Source organism: Ptychodera flava, chromosome 8 (assembly GCF_041260155.1).
Source record: "Ptychodera flava strain L36383 chromosome 8, AS_Pfla_20210202, whole genome shotgun sequence".
Lineage (NCBI taxonomy): Eukaryota > Metazoa > Hemichordata > Enteropneusta > Ptychoderidae > Ptychodera > Ptychodera flava.
Window position 1 is genome coordinate 10,753,183 of NC_091935.1, and position 18,909 is coordinate 10,772,091.

Genomic DNA, 18,909 nt, shown 5'->3' on the forward strand with positions numbered 1-18,909 from the left:
GAGAAATAAAATTGGAAGATCATCCTGCTGGCACACTGGATACAATGCTGTCACCTTTATATGGTCAACACACAGACTCTGATGGCGCAGTTTGTTATGCACCAGGCGAGAACAATAAACCACTAGGAATATTTCAAGACAAATATTCTGAGGAGCTCTCATTTCCAACAATATATTGTGGTCAACCCAGACAAAAGAAACGCATAGTCCCTGTATTATATAGTACATTGTGTAAATGGGAACTTCGACACAAAGATAGGAGAGTTGCAAAGTCGATGCCTAACATTTTCTTTAAACTAAAAAAATTACAAATCAAGCAGATTAAAGACAAGGCAACATTATGTTTGCGAAAATGTAATCTGAAGGGCCGCAAAGTAACAGCTGGTGAGCTTCAATCACCACAAAATGTTGATAAAATTGTTCGACTTGATGAGGGATTCAGAGTGTTGAAGACACTTAGAGGTTCACCACCATACTGGGAGAGTGCAAAGAAAGATATATTTGCCATGATACGTCAACTTGGTATTCCAACATTTTTCATGTCATTTCATCAGCAGAATCTAAATGGATACATCTATTGAAAATTCTTGGAAGGACAGTTCACAACAAGGAATACACAGATGACGATGTATTGAACATGTCTTGGAATACAAAATCTGATTTGATAAAATCTGACCCTGTTACGTGTGCTCGACACTTTGACTATTCATTTCAACGATTTATGCATGATTTCCTAATGAGCTCACATCATCCAATTGGTGAAATACACGATTACTTTTACAGAGTGGAATTCCAACAAAGAGGATCACCACATATACACATGCTTGTATGGATTAAAGATGCACCACAATATGGTGAAAATAGTGATGATGACATCACACAATTCATAGATCAGTATATTACATGTTCAAATGATACCAGTAATGAATCCTTCGCTGAATGATAAATTATCAAATGCACAGACATGCAAAAACCTGTAAGAAAAAAGGCCAATGTGTTTGCAGATTTGGATTTCCTGTGCCACCTATGCCAAGAACAATGATATTGCAGCCATTGCCAATGGATACTGATGAAAGCACAGAACAGATCCTTCAAAAGCACTATGAAAATATCAAGACTGTTGTTACTGATTTACAATTTGGAGAAACTCTTTCTTTTTCTGAATTCTTAAATAAACTACAACTTGATGAACAAACCTATATTAATGCAATACAGTCATCTCTAACATCAGATAAAATATTCCTCAAGAGGTCACCAAATGAAATAAGAATTAACAGCTACAATGAAACCCTACTCAAAGCTTGGAGAGCAAACATGGACATTCAATTCATTCTTGATCCATATGCATGTGCATGTACATCGCATCTTACATTAGTAAAGCTCAACGTGGAATGAGTAATTTGCTCAGTAGGGCTGTGGAAGAAGCAAGGGAAGGATGTCATGATATCAGAGAAAGTGTCAGGCATATAGGAAACAAATTCCTTAATCATGTTGAAGTTAGTGCTCAAGAAGCTGTTTACCTTGTTATGCAAATGAGACTAAGAAGAGCTTCACGCGGCTTCACATTTATTAACACATCACCCCCTGATGATAGAGTTATCCTATTGAAACCTCTTGATGACATACAAAACATGCGTCCAAATGCTACTGACATAGAAAGTGATAGCATCTTGAAAAAATATGAGAGGCGCCCAAAGCCCTTGAGAAATTGTGCTTGGCAGACTTGGCAGCATGGTACAGTTTTCAAAAGTTAAAAGATAACCCGCAAGATCATTATCAAGATAATGATGACTTCTACAAAACTGATGAAGAGGATGATGATGATGAAAACAACACAATATATCAGATACGTGGCCTTGTGTATAAAAAACGCACCAAAAGTAAAGTTATCAGATATGTTCGTTTCCATAGGGAAAAAGACAAAGAAAATCATTACAGAGAGTTAATAATGTTGTTTTTCCTTGGCGAAATGAAAATGAACTCCTTGCAGGGTGCAAAACATACTATGATCGTTACATGCAAGTGAAATTTGAAGTAGATTCTAAAGAAAAGGAGTACAATAAAAATGCTCAGGAATTAGATCAAGCTATTGAAGCAGTACAAAACACAGCCATTGATATGTTTGATAATGTTGCTCCAAATACACAACATCAGGAACATCAAGACATTTTAGAAGGATCAAGGCCAAGTGACACATTGAGTATGTTTGCACCATGTGATGAGAGTCATTCTAAATATGACATTGGACAGGACATTGGCATCAGTACAAATAATCCCATTATTGAAGATCTTCAACAACCACGAATGGCTGATAATGAATTATATCCACTTTTACAGAAACTCAACAAGAAACAAAAAGAAATATTCTATCACATAGTACATTGGATGAAAACAAGGACAGAGCCGTTAAATATTTTTGTAACAGGTGGCGCTGGTGTAGGGAAATCTCTTGTTCTCAAATCATTGTATCAAGTACTTTTAAAATATCTTTCAAATCTTCCTGGTGAAATCCTGACAACATACACTTATTACTAGTTGCACCTACTGGAAAAGCTGCTTACAACATTAAGGGTACTACAATTCATTCAGCTTTTCAAATTCCTGCATCCCAAGGTTTTCATTATAGACCACTGACATCAGAAAGACTTAATACTCTACAAGCAAAATACAGGAACTTAAAAGTCATATTCATAGATGAAATCTCCATGGTTGGTAATGGTATGTTAAATTATATCAATCTCAGACTACAACAGATAATGGCCAACAATAAAATCTTTGGTGGTGTCAGCGTTGTTAGCTTTGGCGACTTATATCAATTAAAACCTGTCTTTGATGGTTGGATATTTAACGACCTTCAACATGATTATGGGCCATTGGCTGTCAACATCTGGAAAGACCTGTTCAAAATGTTTGAATTAACAGATATTATGAGGCAAAAGGATGACCAGAATTTTGCTAAATTGCTCAACCGTATACGTGAGGGAAAGCATACATCTCATGACATAAAAGTTCTGCAAACTCGAATAGTCAGTAACTTCATCTATTGATGAGTCGACAGTACATCTTTATTGCGAGAACAGACTTGTTGATGACCACAATGCAATAGCATATGACAGACTTACAGGAATAAAAACATGTATACCTGCTACTGATACAGTCATTGGCGATGTCTCTGAGATCATAAAACACAAAACATTAGGTATTGTTGTCATGCTTCCTGCTCAAAAAACAATGGGGTAGTTTCTAAATTATCAATTGGAACAAATCAGCGTATTGAGCTTTGCATTAATCTGTCTGTAAATGATGGATTGATAAATGGTACTCCAGGAGTAATCAAATACATCGATGGACCTGATTTGCATCATGTTACTATTCTATGGATTTTATTTGATGACGATTGTGTTGGCAAAAACCTGCGACGTGAAAAACGGCATTTAATACATGACAAAGTATCTCACAGATGGACGCCAGTTTTACAGATATCACGGCAATTTAGAGTGGGAAGACACAAAAATGCAGAAGTTGTGAGAAAACAATTTCCACTCAGACCAGCTAGTGCCAAAACAATACATCGTTGTCAAGGTGATACACTTAACAATGTGGTTGTGGACTTCAGTACAGCAAACAAGAGAAATCAGTGTCATGTACACTATGTTGCTTTAAGCAGAGTGACTAAACTTACAGGTTCAACATAACCACATTACAAGAAAATCAAATATCAGTTAGCACTGATGTTACACAAGAGATGCAACGCATGAGAACCCATTCCATGCTACAACTCTGTTTCACATTACCATATATTATATCGAACAGATTCATTATTACTTATCAAAATGTGAGATCTCTTCATTGCCATTTTCAAGATGTTGCTAGTGATTTCAGCTTAACTTCAGCTGATGTACTAATTTGCAGTGAATCAAGACTACAAACCGGCGATCACAATGATGACTTCAAAATAGCAGACTTCAACCTTTTCAGACAGGATGATAAAACCGTCAAAACAACACCAGACCATATCATGGTATGGTTATGTACAGCAAAGAAACACTCTTGAAGCTACCCCACAGACACTGCATTGTTTTAATACAGATTTCTTAATTGCAATACACAAAACAACATTTGGTTTAGTTCAAATTGTTGGTGTTTACAATCCACCATCATCACCTACATCAAACTTACAACATGCTCTTCTTCAGCTCATCCATACACTTGAGTACAATCTACCAACCGTGATCATTGGTGATTTCAATGTTGACTTACAAAAGCAAACACAATCTACAAGACAACTATCTGAACTTATGACAAAGCACTTCAACTACACACAAGTTATTGAGGAGTCAACAAGAGACTATGGATCATGCCTTGATCACATTTACACTAACATCCATTGCATGCAAAGTGGTGTACTTGAGTCATACTATAGTGACCACAAACCAATTTGGATTGCATTGTAAAATAGAATTAAATCAAAAACTGCGGTCATACTAATTACTGCCCGTGACTACCCGTAGCTGCCTGAGAACTGCCCGAGGAAAAAGTGGGACAAACAGGTTCAGTTTATTTCATGCCCAGCCAACCCAAAATATCATTGATTTGACGTTAACCTGATGTTTTCTCCAGCCGTTTTGAAACACTGAAGACACCGGGCTTCGAGGACGTCGCCAGCTTGACATTGAGTTCATACCATTCAGTCCGAGAGATGGTACAATAATCTCGCCAAACGCTCACAGTTTGACAGCTTACCACCCCTTGCACTGAATGGTATGATCTCACAATCAACTGTAAAGAAAAAAAATTGAAAGATTTCTGCAGTAATGTCAATTACACTTAAGGATTACTCAGCAAGGGCACTTTGCAAGACCAGTACTGGTTAGCCACTTTCATACAGAGGAATTTCTCCTTACTACTCTTACACAAAAACACTCCATTATTTCTCCGTACTACTCATACTAACTCTCTATTGCTATTTAAACTATGTCCTTCTCATGGCTCATTTTAATCCATTTTCTTGAAAGATTTATCAAAAATAGCCATGTTGTTTATCTTTACTTGAGTTCTTAAAAAATAAAAATGGTTTTCTGAAAGAATGCGTATATGGCTTTTCATTACTTTATGGTGATATCACTTTGGCCTATACAGTGTGAAGCACTGTACCAATCAATTGCACTTGTTATGTAAATGCTGATACAATGCCAGAAGCCAAAGACATTCAGCATTTTTTCCACCGAATTCATATTTGTAAATAAAAAGGCCGTTGTCATTGGTCTGTCATGATAATGTCCATGATCTTGATCATCACAGCTTAAAAAACTTTAAAACTATTGGCAAAAGTTTAAATTTACAGACAAATGCAATATCTATGAAAACACGTGAGCATTTTCAGTTCATGTCTGGTTTTGTAATAAGGACGTGTGATTTCGTAAAACATAGTCTATTAGCCTGGAAATGTGATTTTTGCGAATATTGCTTACCCCACTGACAAACAGTGTGGTTTGAAAATGGCTGGAATTCGCTACTTCGGGACTTTGTTTTCTGTGTGCATTTACTGACAAACTCCAAACCCGCGCACCTACCCATTCAGTATTTCATGTACAGGTGTACCCAGAGATAGAGTAGTTTCACAATGTGCCAGTTGTGATCAAGTGCCATTGGCGCTATTTTTATTTTTTGTGACGAGTATCAGTTTTTTTCTGTACTGTACTAACGGGAATATACTTATTCACTATATATTCACACCTCACTTGCAAATTATAGCCCGTAGGGGTAGACACTCATCTTCGCTTGCCAAGGTCTCTTGTCCGGGCAGCTGGATGCAAGCGGACGGTGGTAGTATGCTGATAAATGCTTCAGTGAAATTACTACCCACCGTACATAAGGTTGGACATGGTATGGCGCGTAATGCATGCCAAAATTAACATCCGTTTTCTTACACCACTGACCGAATTTTTCCACTAGTCATCCACATTCGGCTTGCCGATTTCTGAACCCACTCACTGAATTATTCAAGTGGTTAGGGATGGACCATTAGACCTTGGGAGGGGGGGGTGGTCACAATGAAATTGTGAAATTTTTTTTTACTATTGTAAATTTCTGATTTTTTTTTTTTCAATTGAGATTAGCTGTGCAAATTTTTTTTCAGAGTAAATTTTCAGATTTATAATTTTTTTTTCGTTCGCCGCTGTCTGAAGATAAAGAGGGCAAACATGTGGTGCCAAGCACCACAAGCGGCCACGCAAGCAGTCACTGGGAAGAGGTCAGGAGAGGGGTGTACCCCTGCTGCTGTTTGAGCTTTTGAAAAACAGAGATTAAAATGGTGTTATTTGGTGGCACTTGGGGAGTATTTTTGCGGGGGGTGGTCAGGAGGGGGTGTCCCCCTCCTGCCGTTGGAGCTTTTGAAAAATAGAAATTAAAATGGTGTTATTTGGTGGCACTTGGGGAGTATTTTAGCCAGGGGAGTCAGGAGGGGGTGTCCCCCCTCCTGCTGTTGGAGCTTTTGAAAAATAGAGATTAAAATGGTGTTATTTGGTGGCACTTGGGGAGTATTTTTGTGGGGGGTGGTCAGGAGGGGGTGTCCCCCTCCTGCCGTTGGAGCTTTTGAAAAATAGAGATTAAAATGGTGTTATTTAGTGGCACTTGGGGAGTATTTTTGCGGGGGGAGGTCATGAGGGGGGTGTCCCCCCTCCTGCTGTTGGAGCTTTTGAAAAATAGAGATAAAAATGGTGTTATTTGGTGGCACTTTGGGAGCATTTTTTCAGATTACACATCTTCCTCTGAAACATGGTCTTCTTGCTCCTCAGTAGCTTCGTATAGTTTTGAAAATTGACTATTTTGGTTTCCTGGCTTCCCTTTCTACTGTGTGGTGAAATGCCTACATTCATCCCACCAAACATCATGCATATCTCATGATTTACAATTGATTTTGACAAGCTGAGAAGCTAAAATAAGCTAAATAATATAGTGAAATTTGCATATTTGTGTTTTTAGAGCAATTGTTGCCCTTTTTTGATCAAAACATCTATTTCTCTGTAGCAGCATGTCCAAATTGATTGGATGTGTATAAATGTGTTGAAATTTCAATATTTGTCTTTTTGGGCAATTTATGCCATTCATGGTCAAAAATCTGTATTCTCTGAAAGGGCTTGTCCAATTTCTTTGAAATTTGCTACACAAAAACGATTAACCATGCAGATTTATTCAGTATTTGCTATCGAGAAACTTTCAAAGTTCAACCCTTTTATGTGTTTTTGTGTTGTGATTTGTTGGATAGATGGCATGCTACGTAGTGTATTGTTGAATGTTAAAACATGTGTTGCTGTTGTTATTTGAGGCTGTTTTTTGAGAAAAAAGAATTGAAAATGGTTTTTTAAAGCAAAATAATACATAATGACTTGATATGTTGTTTTATCATTATTGACGTGTTTCTACTTGTTCACCCATTCTTGCATTCATCATTGTAATAAAATGCTGTGAAAAAAATGAAACTGATGTGGCCTGCATCTGTTTACCTTGATCTTAAAAGGCAAATACAACTTTCTGTCTTGACAACCATACCATAGTTTCAATGTTTTACCAAGTGTACCTGCTTGGTTTGTACGCAGGAAACAAGTAGAAAACAGGCTCTATAATTTCATAATTTTCAAGTGATCAGAATACAAAAGTCTGAAAAGATAAGATAATCACAACTTCCAGTATAAGGGATACAGTCACTCTAAATGTATAAATCAAAATTAAAAATGTGCCGGGAGGATGTATTAAAAATACAGAAAGTTGCTTACTGTCGGTAAAATCTAAAAAAAATTCAAAATTTTAAAGACTTTTGCAGATTTTTTTTTTACGCCTTTGTCTTCTTATTTATTTTTTTTTTATTTTGCAAACTAGTTTGAAGATTTTTTTTCCTAACTTTCTGCTCTGAAATTTTTTTTTCTGTTTTTGACCACCCCCCTCCCAAGATCTAATGGTCCGTCCTTAGCGATTTCTGAACCCACTTACTGCATCCTTCACGTGGTCAGCGATTTCTGAACCCACTCACTTACATTCAAGTGGTTAGCGATTTCTGAACCCACTCGCTGAATTCTTCATGTGGTCAGCGATTTCTGAACCCACTCACTGAATTCTTCATGTGGTCAGCGTTTTTCTGAACCCACTCACTTACATTCAAGTGGTTAGCGTTTTCTGAACCCACTCGCTGAATTCTTCATGTGGTCAGCGATTTCTGAACCCACTCACTGAATTCTTCATGTGGTCAGCGTTTTCTGAACCCACTCACTGAATTCTTCATGTGGTCAGCGTTTTCTGAACCCACTCACTGAATCCTTCAACTGGTTAGCGATTTCTGAACCCACTCACTGACATTCAAGTGGTTAGCGATTTCTGAACCCACTCGCTGAATTCTTCATGTGGTCAGCGATTTCTGAACCCACTCACTGAATTCTTCATGTGGTCAGCGTTTTCTGAACCCACTCACTTACATTCAAGTGGTTAGCGATTTCTGAACCCACTCGCTGAATTCTTCATGTGGTCAGCGATTTCTGAACCCACTCACTGAATTCTTCATGTGGTCAGCGATTTCTGAACCCACTCACTGAATCCTTCAACTAGTTAGCGATTTCTGAACCCACTCACTGAATCCTTCAACTAGTCAGCGATTTCTTAACCCACTCACTGGATCCTCCAAGTGGTTAGCGATTTCTGAACCCACTCGCTGAATTCTTCATGTGGTCAGCGATTTCTGAACCCACTCACTGAATCCTTCAAGTGGTTAGCGATTTCTGAACCAAGTCACTGAATTCTTCAAGTACTGAACTCCCTAAGCTCAACTTCATTAGTTTCTACTTATGACACGAAACAAGACCCCTACGTCACACAGCGTCATGCCTACGTCAAATGTCGTCACAAAAATTGTGGTGTCAATTTTTATTAGAATGCTAAGGCGTCGAAATTTACTTGACCTCTGAGTTTTACGTCGACAACAAGTGCGTTTACGTCAACTAACACACTCTGTCAGTGGATTATTTTTATTTTATTTTTTCTTCCAGGCCTTAAAGCCCCATTATTTTTTAACTTTTAACCTTTTTTGTTCGAAATTACATGTTATTCCCTTTCATCCATCTTGAAATGTTGTTCAGTGAAGAAATAAGCCAAATTTGTGCTTCTGTATATAGTGACATACAAACGCTAAGGGATGGACCATTAGACCTTGGGAGGGGGGGTGGTCACAATGAAATTGTGAAATTTTTTTTTTTTACTATTGTAAATTTCTGAAATTTTTTTTTTCCAATTGAGATTAGCTGTGCAAATTTTTTTTTTCAGAGTAAATTTTCAGATTTATAATTTCTTTTTAGTTCTTCGCTGTCTGAAGATAAAGAGGGCAAAGATGTGGTGCCAAGCACCACAAGCGGCCACGCAAGCGGTCACGGGGGGGGGGGGAGAGGTCAGGAGAGGGGTGTCCCCCTGCTGCTGTTGGAGCTTTTGAAAAATAGAGATTACAATGGTGTTATTTGGTGGCACTTGGGGAGTATTTTTGTTGGGGGTGGTCCCCCTCCTGCCGTTGGAGCTTTTTTGAAAAATAGAGATTAAAATGGTGTTATTTGGTGGCACTTGGGGAGTATTTTTGCGGGGAGTGGTCAGGAGGGGGTGTCCCCTCCTGCCGTTGGAGCTTTTGAAAAATAGAGATAAAATGGTGTTATTTGGTGGCACTTGGGGAGTATTTTTGCGGGGAGTGGTCAGGAGGGGTGTCCCCCTCCTGCCGTGGGAGCTTTTGAAAAATAGAGATTAAAATGGTGTTATTTGGTGGCACTTGGGGAGTATTTTTGCGGGGGGGGGGGGAGGTCAGGAGGGGGGTGTCCCCCTCCTGCTGTTGGACCTTTGAAAAATAGAGATAAAAATGGTGTTATTTGTGGCACTTTGGGAGCATTTTTTTGGATTACACATCTTCCTCTGAAACATGGTCTTCTTGCTCCTCAGTAGCTTCCTATAGTTTTGAAAATTGACTATTTTGGTTTCCTGGCTTCCCTTTCTACTGCGTGGTGAAATGCCTACATTAACCCCACCAAACATCATGCATATCTCATGATTTACAATTGATTTTGACAAGCTGAGAAGCTAAAATAAGCTAAATAATATAGTTAAATTTGCATATTTGTGTTTTTAGAGCAATTGTTGCCCTTTTTTGATCAAAACATCTATTTCTCTGTAGCAGCACGTCCAAATTGATTGGATGTGTATAGATGTGTTGAAATTTCAATATTTGTCTTTTTAGGGCAATTTATGCCATTCATGGTCAAAAATCTGTATTCTCTGAAAGGGCTTGTCCAATTTCTTTGAAATTTGCTACACAAAAATGATTAACCATGCAGATTTATTCAGTATTTGCTATCGAGAAACTTTCAAAGTTCAATCCCTTTTGTGTGTTTTTGTGTTGGATTTGTTGGATAGATGGCATTCTACGTAGTGTATTGTTGAATGTTAAAACATGTGTTGCTGTTGTTATTTGAGGCTGTTTTTTGAGAAAAAAGAATTGAAAATGCCTTTTTAAAAGCAAAATAATACATAATGACTTGATATGTTGTTTTATCATTATTGACATGTTTCTACTTGTTCACCCATTCTTGCATTCATCATTGCAATAAAATGCTGTGAAAAAAATGAAACTGATGTGGCCTGCATCTGTTTACCTTGATCTTAAAAGGCAAATACAACTTTCTGTCTTGACAACTATACCATAGTTTCAATGTTTTACCTAGTGTACCTGCTTGGTTTGTACGCAGGAAACAAGTAGAAAACAGGTTCTACAATTTCATAATTTTCAAGTGATCAGAATACAAAAGTCCTGAAAAGATAAGATAATCACAACTTCCAGTATAAGGGATACAGTCACTCTAAATGTATAAATTAAAATTAAAAATGTGGGAGGATGTACTAAAAAATACAGAAAGTTGCTTTCTGTCGGTAAAATCTAAAAAAAATTCAAAATTTTAAAGACTTTTGCAGATTTTTTTTTACGCCTTTGTCTTCTTATTTATTTTTTTTTTATTTTGCAAACTAGTTTGAAGATTTTTTTTTTCCTAACTTTCTGCTCTGAAAATTTTTTTTTCTGTTTTTGACCACCCCCTCCCAAGATCTAATGGTCCGTCCCTAAATACTGCCCGATCGAGTTAGATTGCCGCGCGGGTTTGTTGACAACGCACATGTATACGTCTTGCAGCATGCCTTGCACGAGTGATCGCTCGCATGGAAGTACAGCTCTCGTCATCGTACGGTTTCAGAAAAACGACAATATGGTAATTGAATATCGTAATTTAACTGCCTGTAGCTAGATTTAACTTTACCAAAGGCGATTGAAACCTCTACATTCAGTGTTGATAACTGACTTTGAAATCTTAAATTTCAGCTTCGAATGATCGTGATGACAATAACCTTAACACAGAAGTGATATTTGCAATCAATACCGTTATTTCACGGTGACCTGTAATTGATTTTGAGACGTACAGTCGTGCAAAATTAATTCAGTCCGGTGATTCTTTTAAAGTGTTTTTACTCTGTACTTGATGGTGAAATAAATTTCTTCTGGTATAATGTCTCGCATTTGTTTTTTTTAACTCGTCGCCACGTGACTTTCTTTTGTTGAAAAAGTGTCCATTTTACAAGTTCCTTTGTTTAAAAGTGTCCGATTTACTAGTAAATCGGACAGTTTTTAACAAAAGAAAGCCAGGTGGTATATAATAAAATATTCGGTTATGGAAATTAGAGAGCATGGTTAGAACAATGGGCACGAGGCGGAGAGTGGTATAACTAAGTTAAAACAAGGAACATTCCTAGGAAACGATAAAAGGAAATGTTCTTAACGTATTTTAAGACCTTAGAATAGTTAAGTGTCGTATAATAAGAGGCTCTCATCAGCCAACAGTCCCAAAAAATTCCTGGGGCCATGCCGCGCCCTGCCCGGGCAAATGTCCACGGTCGCTGGCTGAATGACCTGCGAATGATTTTATTTTGTTCTCCTCTGTTTAAAAACGTACTGTTACTGTGTTTCAGAGGATACAGAACTTTGGGCAAGTAAATTTACTTTAATGTGTATCCGCGCACTTGTCTTCCTTATAGCTAAAGGCATGATACTTTGTAAATTTAAAGTTCTGAATCTCCATCAAAGATCAGCGGACATTGTCAATATGCAATGACTGTAACGAGAAAAGAGAACAAATCGGAAAAAAAGAGGGTGAGAGAAGAGAAAAATTACAAAATAACGGAAAGAATGAAAGAGAAAAAAGAAAAAAATTGTTCATCCTGAGTGGGATTCGAACACACTTGCTGGGGGGGAAGCATTAATCCACACACCTCATGTTGTTGTATGTTTGAAGCTGCAATTTTGTTTGTATATGTTCTCGAATTCATTTTAGGGGGGCAGTTTGAGTCTCGAAAACGTGAAAAATTGAGATCGCGAACACGATTTCAATGGTTGTTAATATGAAACAGCGATAGGATTTTAGCAAGCGATGTCAGCAATTCAATTGTCAATTGAACACGTGGGTCTAAGGCTAATTATTGAGAACACACTTTTTGTCACACGAGGAAACTCTTTCAACACGAAAGCCATACATTTGAGACCATCTGATACAGCAAAATGGTGACATAAGTGTACAATTTGCATTTAATGGCAAGTTATCATGATTGTGTCGATAAGGTGCTTTTTCTTGCTTACCAACACGATCATCGTGTCGATAGCCAGAACGTTATTTGGGGCCTGCCTTACGCATGGACCGAATATTAGGCTACGTCCATGCTTAGCGGTACGCCATAGCTCACTCCGAACGTCTCTAGACTACAGCCTAAGCAAATTGTGCAGATATATGTGTCATGAATTCTTTAAAAATAAGTAAACAACAGAATCAAACCAAGAGGTTAGTTTTCTGTTGGGCCGGGTGTGCACGGGGACGACTTTGCAGTGAGGCCGGCCGGGATCTCTCTTGTGTTCGAACTTCTAACATGCCTGGGGCGCCATTAATGTTGTGCTCGCATCTAGCCGGTTATTGTACTACGGTAGTCCTTATGAGGATTAGATACCCGTTACGTTTGATATTATTTGGAAATACTTTTAAATTTACTAAGTAAGACTTTATACTGTATTCAAGATATAATTTGTTCCTTTCTATGCATTTTCAATTACGGCAACGATATGCGAAGTTGATGGGCTGTACATGTATTGCCTATCCTGTACATACAGCGTAGCCCGCCGGCCGTACACCAAACTTCGTTTGAGTAGACAGAGCAGAAGCAGTCCCGTCATTTATTTTCAACGACATTTTCATAATACTGCATAATGGAAGAAACGACTAGTTCAATGATTACGATGGTGAAATATTGAATTTTTATTTATATATGTTTTTCTCTCTCAATTCATTCAGCAAACTTGATCTCCGTACCGTCGGTCACAACGTGCAATGCCTTGCATAAAGCTTACAATCGACTGCCTCCATCCATCGTTACTTTAGCTGTTCAAGACGTTTGTTTGCACGGCTCATTATAGTCGGAAAATCTGTAAACACCTACATATTTATATCTTTCCAGTATTTCGCCGAACTTTTGCGCGTCTTTGGCTGAGTCTCCAGTTTCGATTGACCAGACCTTTTCGAAGAGCATAGGTTTCTATGGACGCCACAGTAAAACAAAACTTGCGTCACAGTCCCTCTATCTATAGAGGGACTGTGCTTGGGTAGATTGACGGTCGTGTCATTACGTTTCGTCTTGTGTGTCAAGAAAGCCTGACTTCTGGTCCGGACAAGAAGTCATTTTTCACTCCTTTTACTGTTCATTGTACACGTTTTGTGAGGCGGGCTGGGCATGCGAACCATGCGATTCAGTATCTATTAGATTCATTTCCGGGTCACATCTTACAAGCTTTGATAAAGACCCCCTAGCGTAATGGTCAGCCACCTTAAGAATCCGTGAGTGAATTTGACGGGTCTCTTTTTGAGTGACCGGATTATGATAGAAAAAAATATCAAGTCTGCTGAGGTGCCTAGCGGAATGTAGGCAAGTAGTCAAAGGATTCGGTGAGTTGGTTCAGCAATCGCTGACCACTTGAAGGATTCGGTCAGTGGGTTCAGAAATCGCTAACTTGTTAAAGGATTCAGCGAGTGGGTTCAGAAATCGCTAACCACTTGAATGTCAGTGAGTGGGTTCAGAAATCGCTAACCAGTTGAAGGATTCAGTGAGTGGGTTCAGAAAACGCTGACCACATGAAGAATTCAGTGAGTGGGTTCAGAAAACGCTGACCACATGAAGAATTCAGTGAGTGGGTTCAGAAAACGCTGACCACATGAAGAATTCAGCGAGTGGGTTCAGAAATCGCTAACCACTTGAATGTAAGTGAGTGGGTTCAGAAATCGCTGACCACGTGAAGAATTCAGTGAGTGGGTTCAGAAATCGCTAACCACTTGAATGTAAGTGAGTGGGTTCAGAAAACGCTGACCACATGAAGAATTCAGTGAGTGGGTTCAGAAATCGCTGACCACATGAAGAATTCAGCGAGTGGGTTCAGAAATCGCTAACCACTTGAATGTAGGCCTAAGTGAGTGGGTCAGAAATCGCTGACCACGTGAAGGATGCAGTAAGTGGGTTCAGAAATCGCTAACCACTTGAATAATTCAGTGAGTGGGTTCAGAAATCGGCAAGCCGAATGTGGATGACTAGTGGAAAAATTCGGTCAGTGGTGTAAGAAAACGGATGTTAATTTTGGCATGCATTACGCGCCATAGACATGGTGTTTGCTCTGCGTGGCAGGGCTATGTATGACATCAATACCGGCTGTGCCTCCAACCTTGGAGACGCAGCCCATAACAACACACAGCCCTGCTACACAGAGCTAGAATTTGTGTCTTAAGGCTCACCACGGTTTACTCGGTCGGGAGAAAAAACATGATAAATGATTTCTCACAGGGAACGAAAATAACTAAACTATAGTTACAGAAGGCAACTTGATCCCTTTTTGAGAGGGGGCGTACTCGCCATGTTACTTGGGTTCTGAGTGCAAACTTCATGTTCATCAATATAATAATTTCGCCGCATTTCTCTTTCGTTGGCAATGCATAATTCATACCAAACCATTCAGTTGGGAGTCCATACATAGTCTACTGTCATGGCATACGGTTATCAATTCGTAAAGACCCGCTATATATATAATAGACTATTTCATAGTGCTTCGCTGGCTAAACAATATGCCGTGACTGGTTCAGTGAACTCGCTGGATTCGCCAGCTTGCTTGTACAAAGCCAGGCCACACTAGTGCGTATAGAGGGTATACATATATATATCTATATATATATATATATATATATATATATATATATATGAGCAATCTCATCTCACTGCATTCAAATATATAAATGACAAACAATCTTGTGTAGCTAGTTTTAAAATACAGACTCGACTGTCTATTTACGACGTGTTCAGACTGTAAGCTTTCAAACCCAGCCGACTGAAGTTACTACAGTCCCAATTGTGTGTAGTGGATAATGGTAACCACATGCTTTGAGTGGTTCTTTTGTTTACCTTTGTTTTCTCGAAAACAAATGTGTGTAGACGATCCGTACCACACTTATCGTAACTACGCGGAACTATTTAGACCTAAAATGTAATGCGGGCAAAACAGTATGACTAATCACTTTATGGTACTCGTATGAATACGTCATTCCAAAGAATAAATAATTGATGGTTCTCCGCCCGCGAGCTCAGAGATCAGAGGTCAACTTCTTGTTGAGTGCGATGTGCCTTAGCCTGTGTATGATAACAATAAGGCTGAATGCTGAATGTGGCTTAGACGAAAATAGACAGCTGCTGGTGGTTCTTGTACTTTAGTGTCCTTGCATCCTCTGTCAGTAGAGTTTCCGACGGGACAGAAATTGTGACTCTCAAACTTTTACAATATCTTTACGGTCTGCCATTTGTTAGAGCTCATTTCAAGCTCATGGAGTAAATAAAGTTTTCACTGGCTTATTTTTGTGACAACCGACAATTTTATTTCGCCCCATAGAGTGAACACTTGGGGCGGCCATTTTGATTCTCAAAAGTCGGGTTATTTGTTTCTCCGGTACCAAATTTTGCACCGTAATTTCGAAAGGCAATGGTTAAAAGTAAAATCAAGGAAAGATTGAGCGAAAGTTAAAGCATTATCTCAGTCTATTGAGGGTTTGATTGATACAGCGACAGTTCCTGCCGAAATTCAAGTCTTAGAAAGGCTCATGATACGCAAATATAGTCACGTGATCAAAGTGGCAGATAAAGCAAGGTAGCAATTTTAATTGCTCTACTGCAATTAATCCGATGACATCTACTGCAATAAAAATAGCATCTGCACTTATTAAGACGACTACCACGTTTGGTTTGACAACAAGCTGCGCAAAATAGAGCGAGTTTCAAAAGCGAATTTCAACATATATTCGAATTCGGACTCTCAAATTTATACTGTATTTTTCTGGTCCTCCACCTATTGAGGCTCATTTAAAAGCTCTTGGAGTAGAAAACACCGTCTTAGTGTTTTGAAAATCGAAAATTTTAATTATCCCCGCATAGTTAACACAGTGATGGCGGCCATTTTAATTGAAAATATCGTTGAATGTTATGTTTGCTTTTCTAGTACCAAACTTTGCAAAGTAACCCCCTGAATTTTATTCTTGATTTGGTAAGAGAGCGATTGAAAGTTTCATTGAGGAGAGCTGGAGCTCAAGTTCAAATCTTTCAGTTTCGAAGCGCATACTACCTTAAATAAACTGCATTATTGGTCCTCCGGTTGTAGTAAATTTTCACCCTTGATTCTCTTCGTGTTCTTACAGTGTTCATGGATGACTACTGTGGAAGCAAGATTACAAGTGTAGGCGATCGCCTTCAGTCACAGAAGAGCGATTACTATGGCAACAACGTGGACTGTGAGCTGACAATAGAGGCACCAGAAGGGTTTGACTTCTTTACACTCAGGGTAAGCTTAACTTGTTGAAAATTTCTGCCCTGCAAAGGTAGAATACTCAGTATTAAATTGCTAATTATAAAAGGAGTTGGACTTATGCCCCGGGATATGGCTTTGAGCTCAGAATGAGTATGGATGCCCCGTGAGTTTGTTTTCAACCGATATTTGGCATGATTTAATAAAAATACATAAGACGAGTCTCTAAGAATATTCGGTTTATAGACGCTGACATTCAATTATATGCATGCATGTTTAGTCTCCTCGTCGTGTTTTTATGGAACTTTCCCCATGCTTTTGCCATGTATAAGGAAATACTAACTTATATCCAGCGGAAGCTATTAAAATCTGAGTCGCAAACATTCGTGAATCTCTCAGTGTCATTTGATCCAAGATCCCTTACGGCAATGTACTCTGGGAAATCCAATCCGTGCAGTGGTCACAAGATTATTGGTGAAAATAATTACATTTCAGCATGTGGTGTTTTTATTCCCTTTGAAATTACAGTTTGAATGGATTGATATGGAATCATCGCCCTCGGGAATGCCGACCTGCCCCGATTTTGTCGAAGTGTATGATGGGTATTCGTCGTTTTACTCCAATCTTCTACTCCGAAGGTGTACTGAACACATCTCTGACGTCACGTCCAGCGGTGACGTACTAACGTTGCGACTGAAAACCGATCCTACATCCGTCAGGGCAGGTTTCGCCCTAGTTTTTACAGCTTACCATACAGGTGAGAGAGAGAGAGAGAGAGAGAGAGAGAGAGAGAGAGAGGAGAGAGAGAGAGAGAGAGAGAGAGAGAGAGAGAGAGAGAGAGAGATATGGGGGGGGGTGTTAGGATCATGAAGTCGATCCAGGTGACATGACCTTGACAAGTACTTTTGTGGCATTTCGTGAAAGTGACATTTATGAAACATAATTCCTCCATTTCTTCGCTGATCAAAAACTAATCCTTACGAAACCTTGTAGATTATTAAGAACTTCACATAGGTCCAATCCTTCTTAGACAGATAACTTTTCTGTATGTGAAGACAACTGACCAAATCACGTGATCTCACACAATAATTCACTTTAACATGCTTTTCAAAGTAGACAATCAGTCTTTAACGGCCTTGAGCCTGCTAAGGTCTTGGTCCTTACATGTAACTGGTCCTTTTTCGCAACCATTCATATACGTAGAAATGAGTGACACTCACTCGAAACGTACCACAGTTAGTAAAATAAAGTCTTCTTCCGAAATCGTACCACCAAGGACTTCCACAACACAAACCCTTACCGTGGCCACCAAACTCTTTTTGAGAGGAAAGTAAAATTTATTCACCAATAATTACTTCGATGGTAGGTATGTCTACCATGAACATCAAGCGCCATGTCCACATAACTGTAAATAAGTAAAGCAACCGAAAATGTATGAACACACCGGTGAAGGTCCTATTCTGAACAGCGCCCTCTATAGTGCAGGTGCAAAGAAACGAACTATTTTGTATATTTGAGGAAGCTTACTTGTTCTGTTAGAGTGGATGATATTATTGACAGACTTTAAGTAAAATCACAAGAAGTTCGATCTTATTGGTATCTCGATAAAAGAGTAATTGTTTTGTTTTGTTTGAGTTGCATGGTAAGACTCTTTTCGTAGAATTCTCAAGAGAAGTGAGATTTTCATACTGTTTCGCTTATCATATTCGTTTCCCGTCTTCTTCCTGGTGTATTGTTAGGTCCATGCGAAGACGATGGCGATGATAATGATGGCAGGTATTACTGTTCGACCAGTGACGTGTGCATCGATGCTTCGTTGACCTGTGACTGTGATGACAACTGTCCAAACGGCGAAGATGAACTGTGCACCACACCGTGCCAACCAAGGGTTGAAGAAACACAAGGTACCCCAGTGACTAAATAATTAACCCTCTAATTAAATTTACAAGTGAAATGACACAAGTTAAGTTTGTATA

General features: G+C 38.8%; 1 protein-coding gene across 1 annotated transcript in view; it reads left to right on the forward strand.

The window, feature by feature from the left end:
* The window catches only part of LOC139138454 (uncharacterized), a 35,188-nt gene that overhangs the window by 15,023 nt on the left and 1,256 nt on the right, over positions 1-18,909 (forward strand). Inside the window, exons 2-4 of the mRNA XM_070706840.1 lie at positions 16,827-16,969; positions 17,462-17,690; positions 18,673-18,837. Coding sequence (XP_070562941.1) covers positions 16,827-16,969; positions 17,462-17,690; positions 18,673-18,837 — 537 coding nt within the window. The remainder of the gene's footprint in view (positions 1-16,826; positions 16,970-17,461; positions 17,691-18,672; positions 18,838-18,909) is intronic.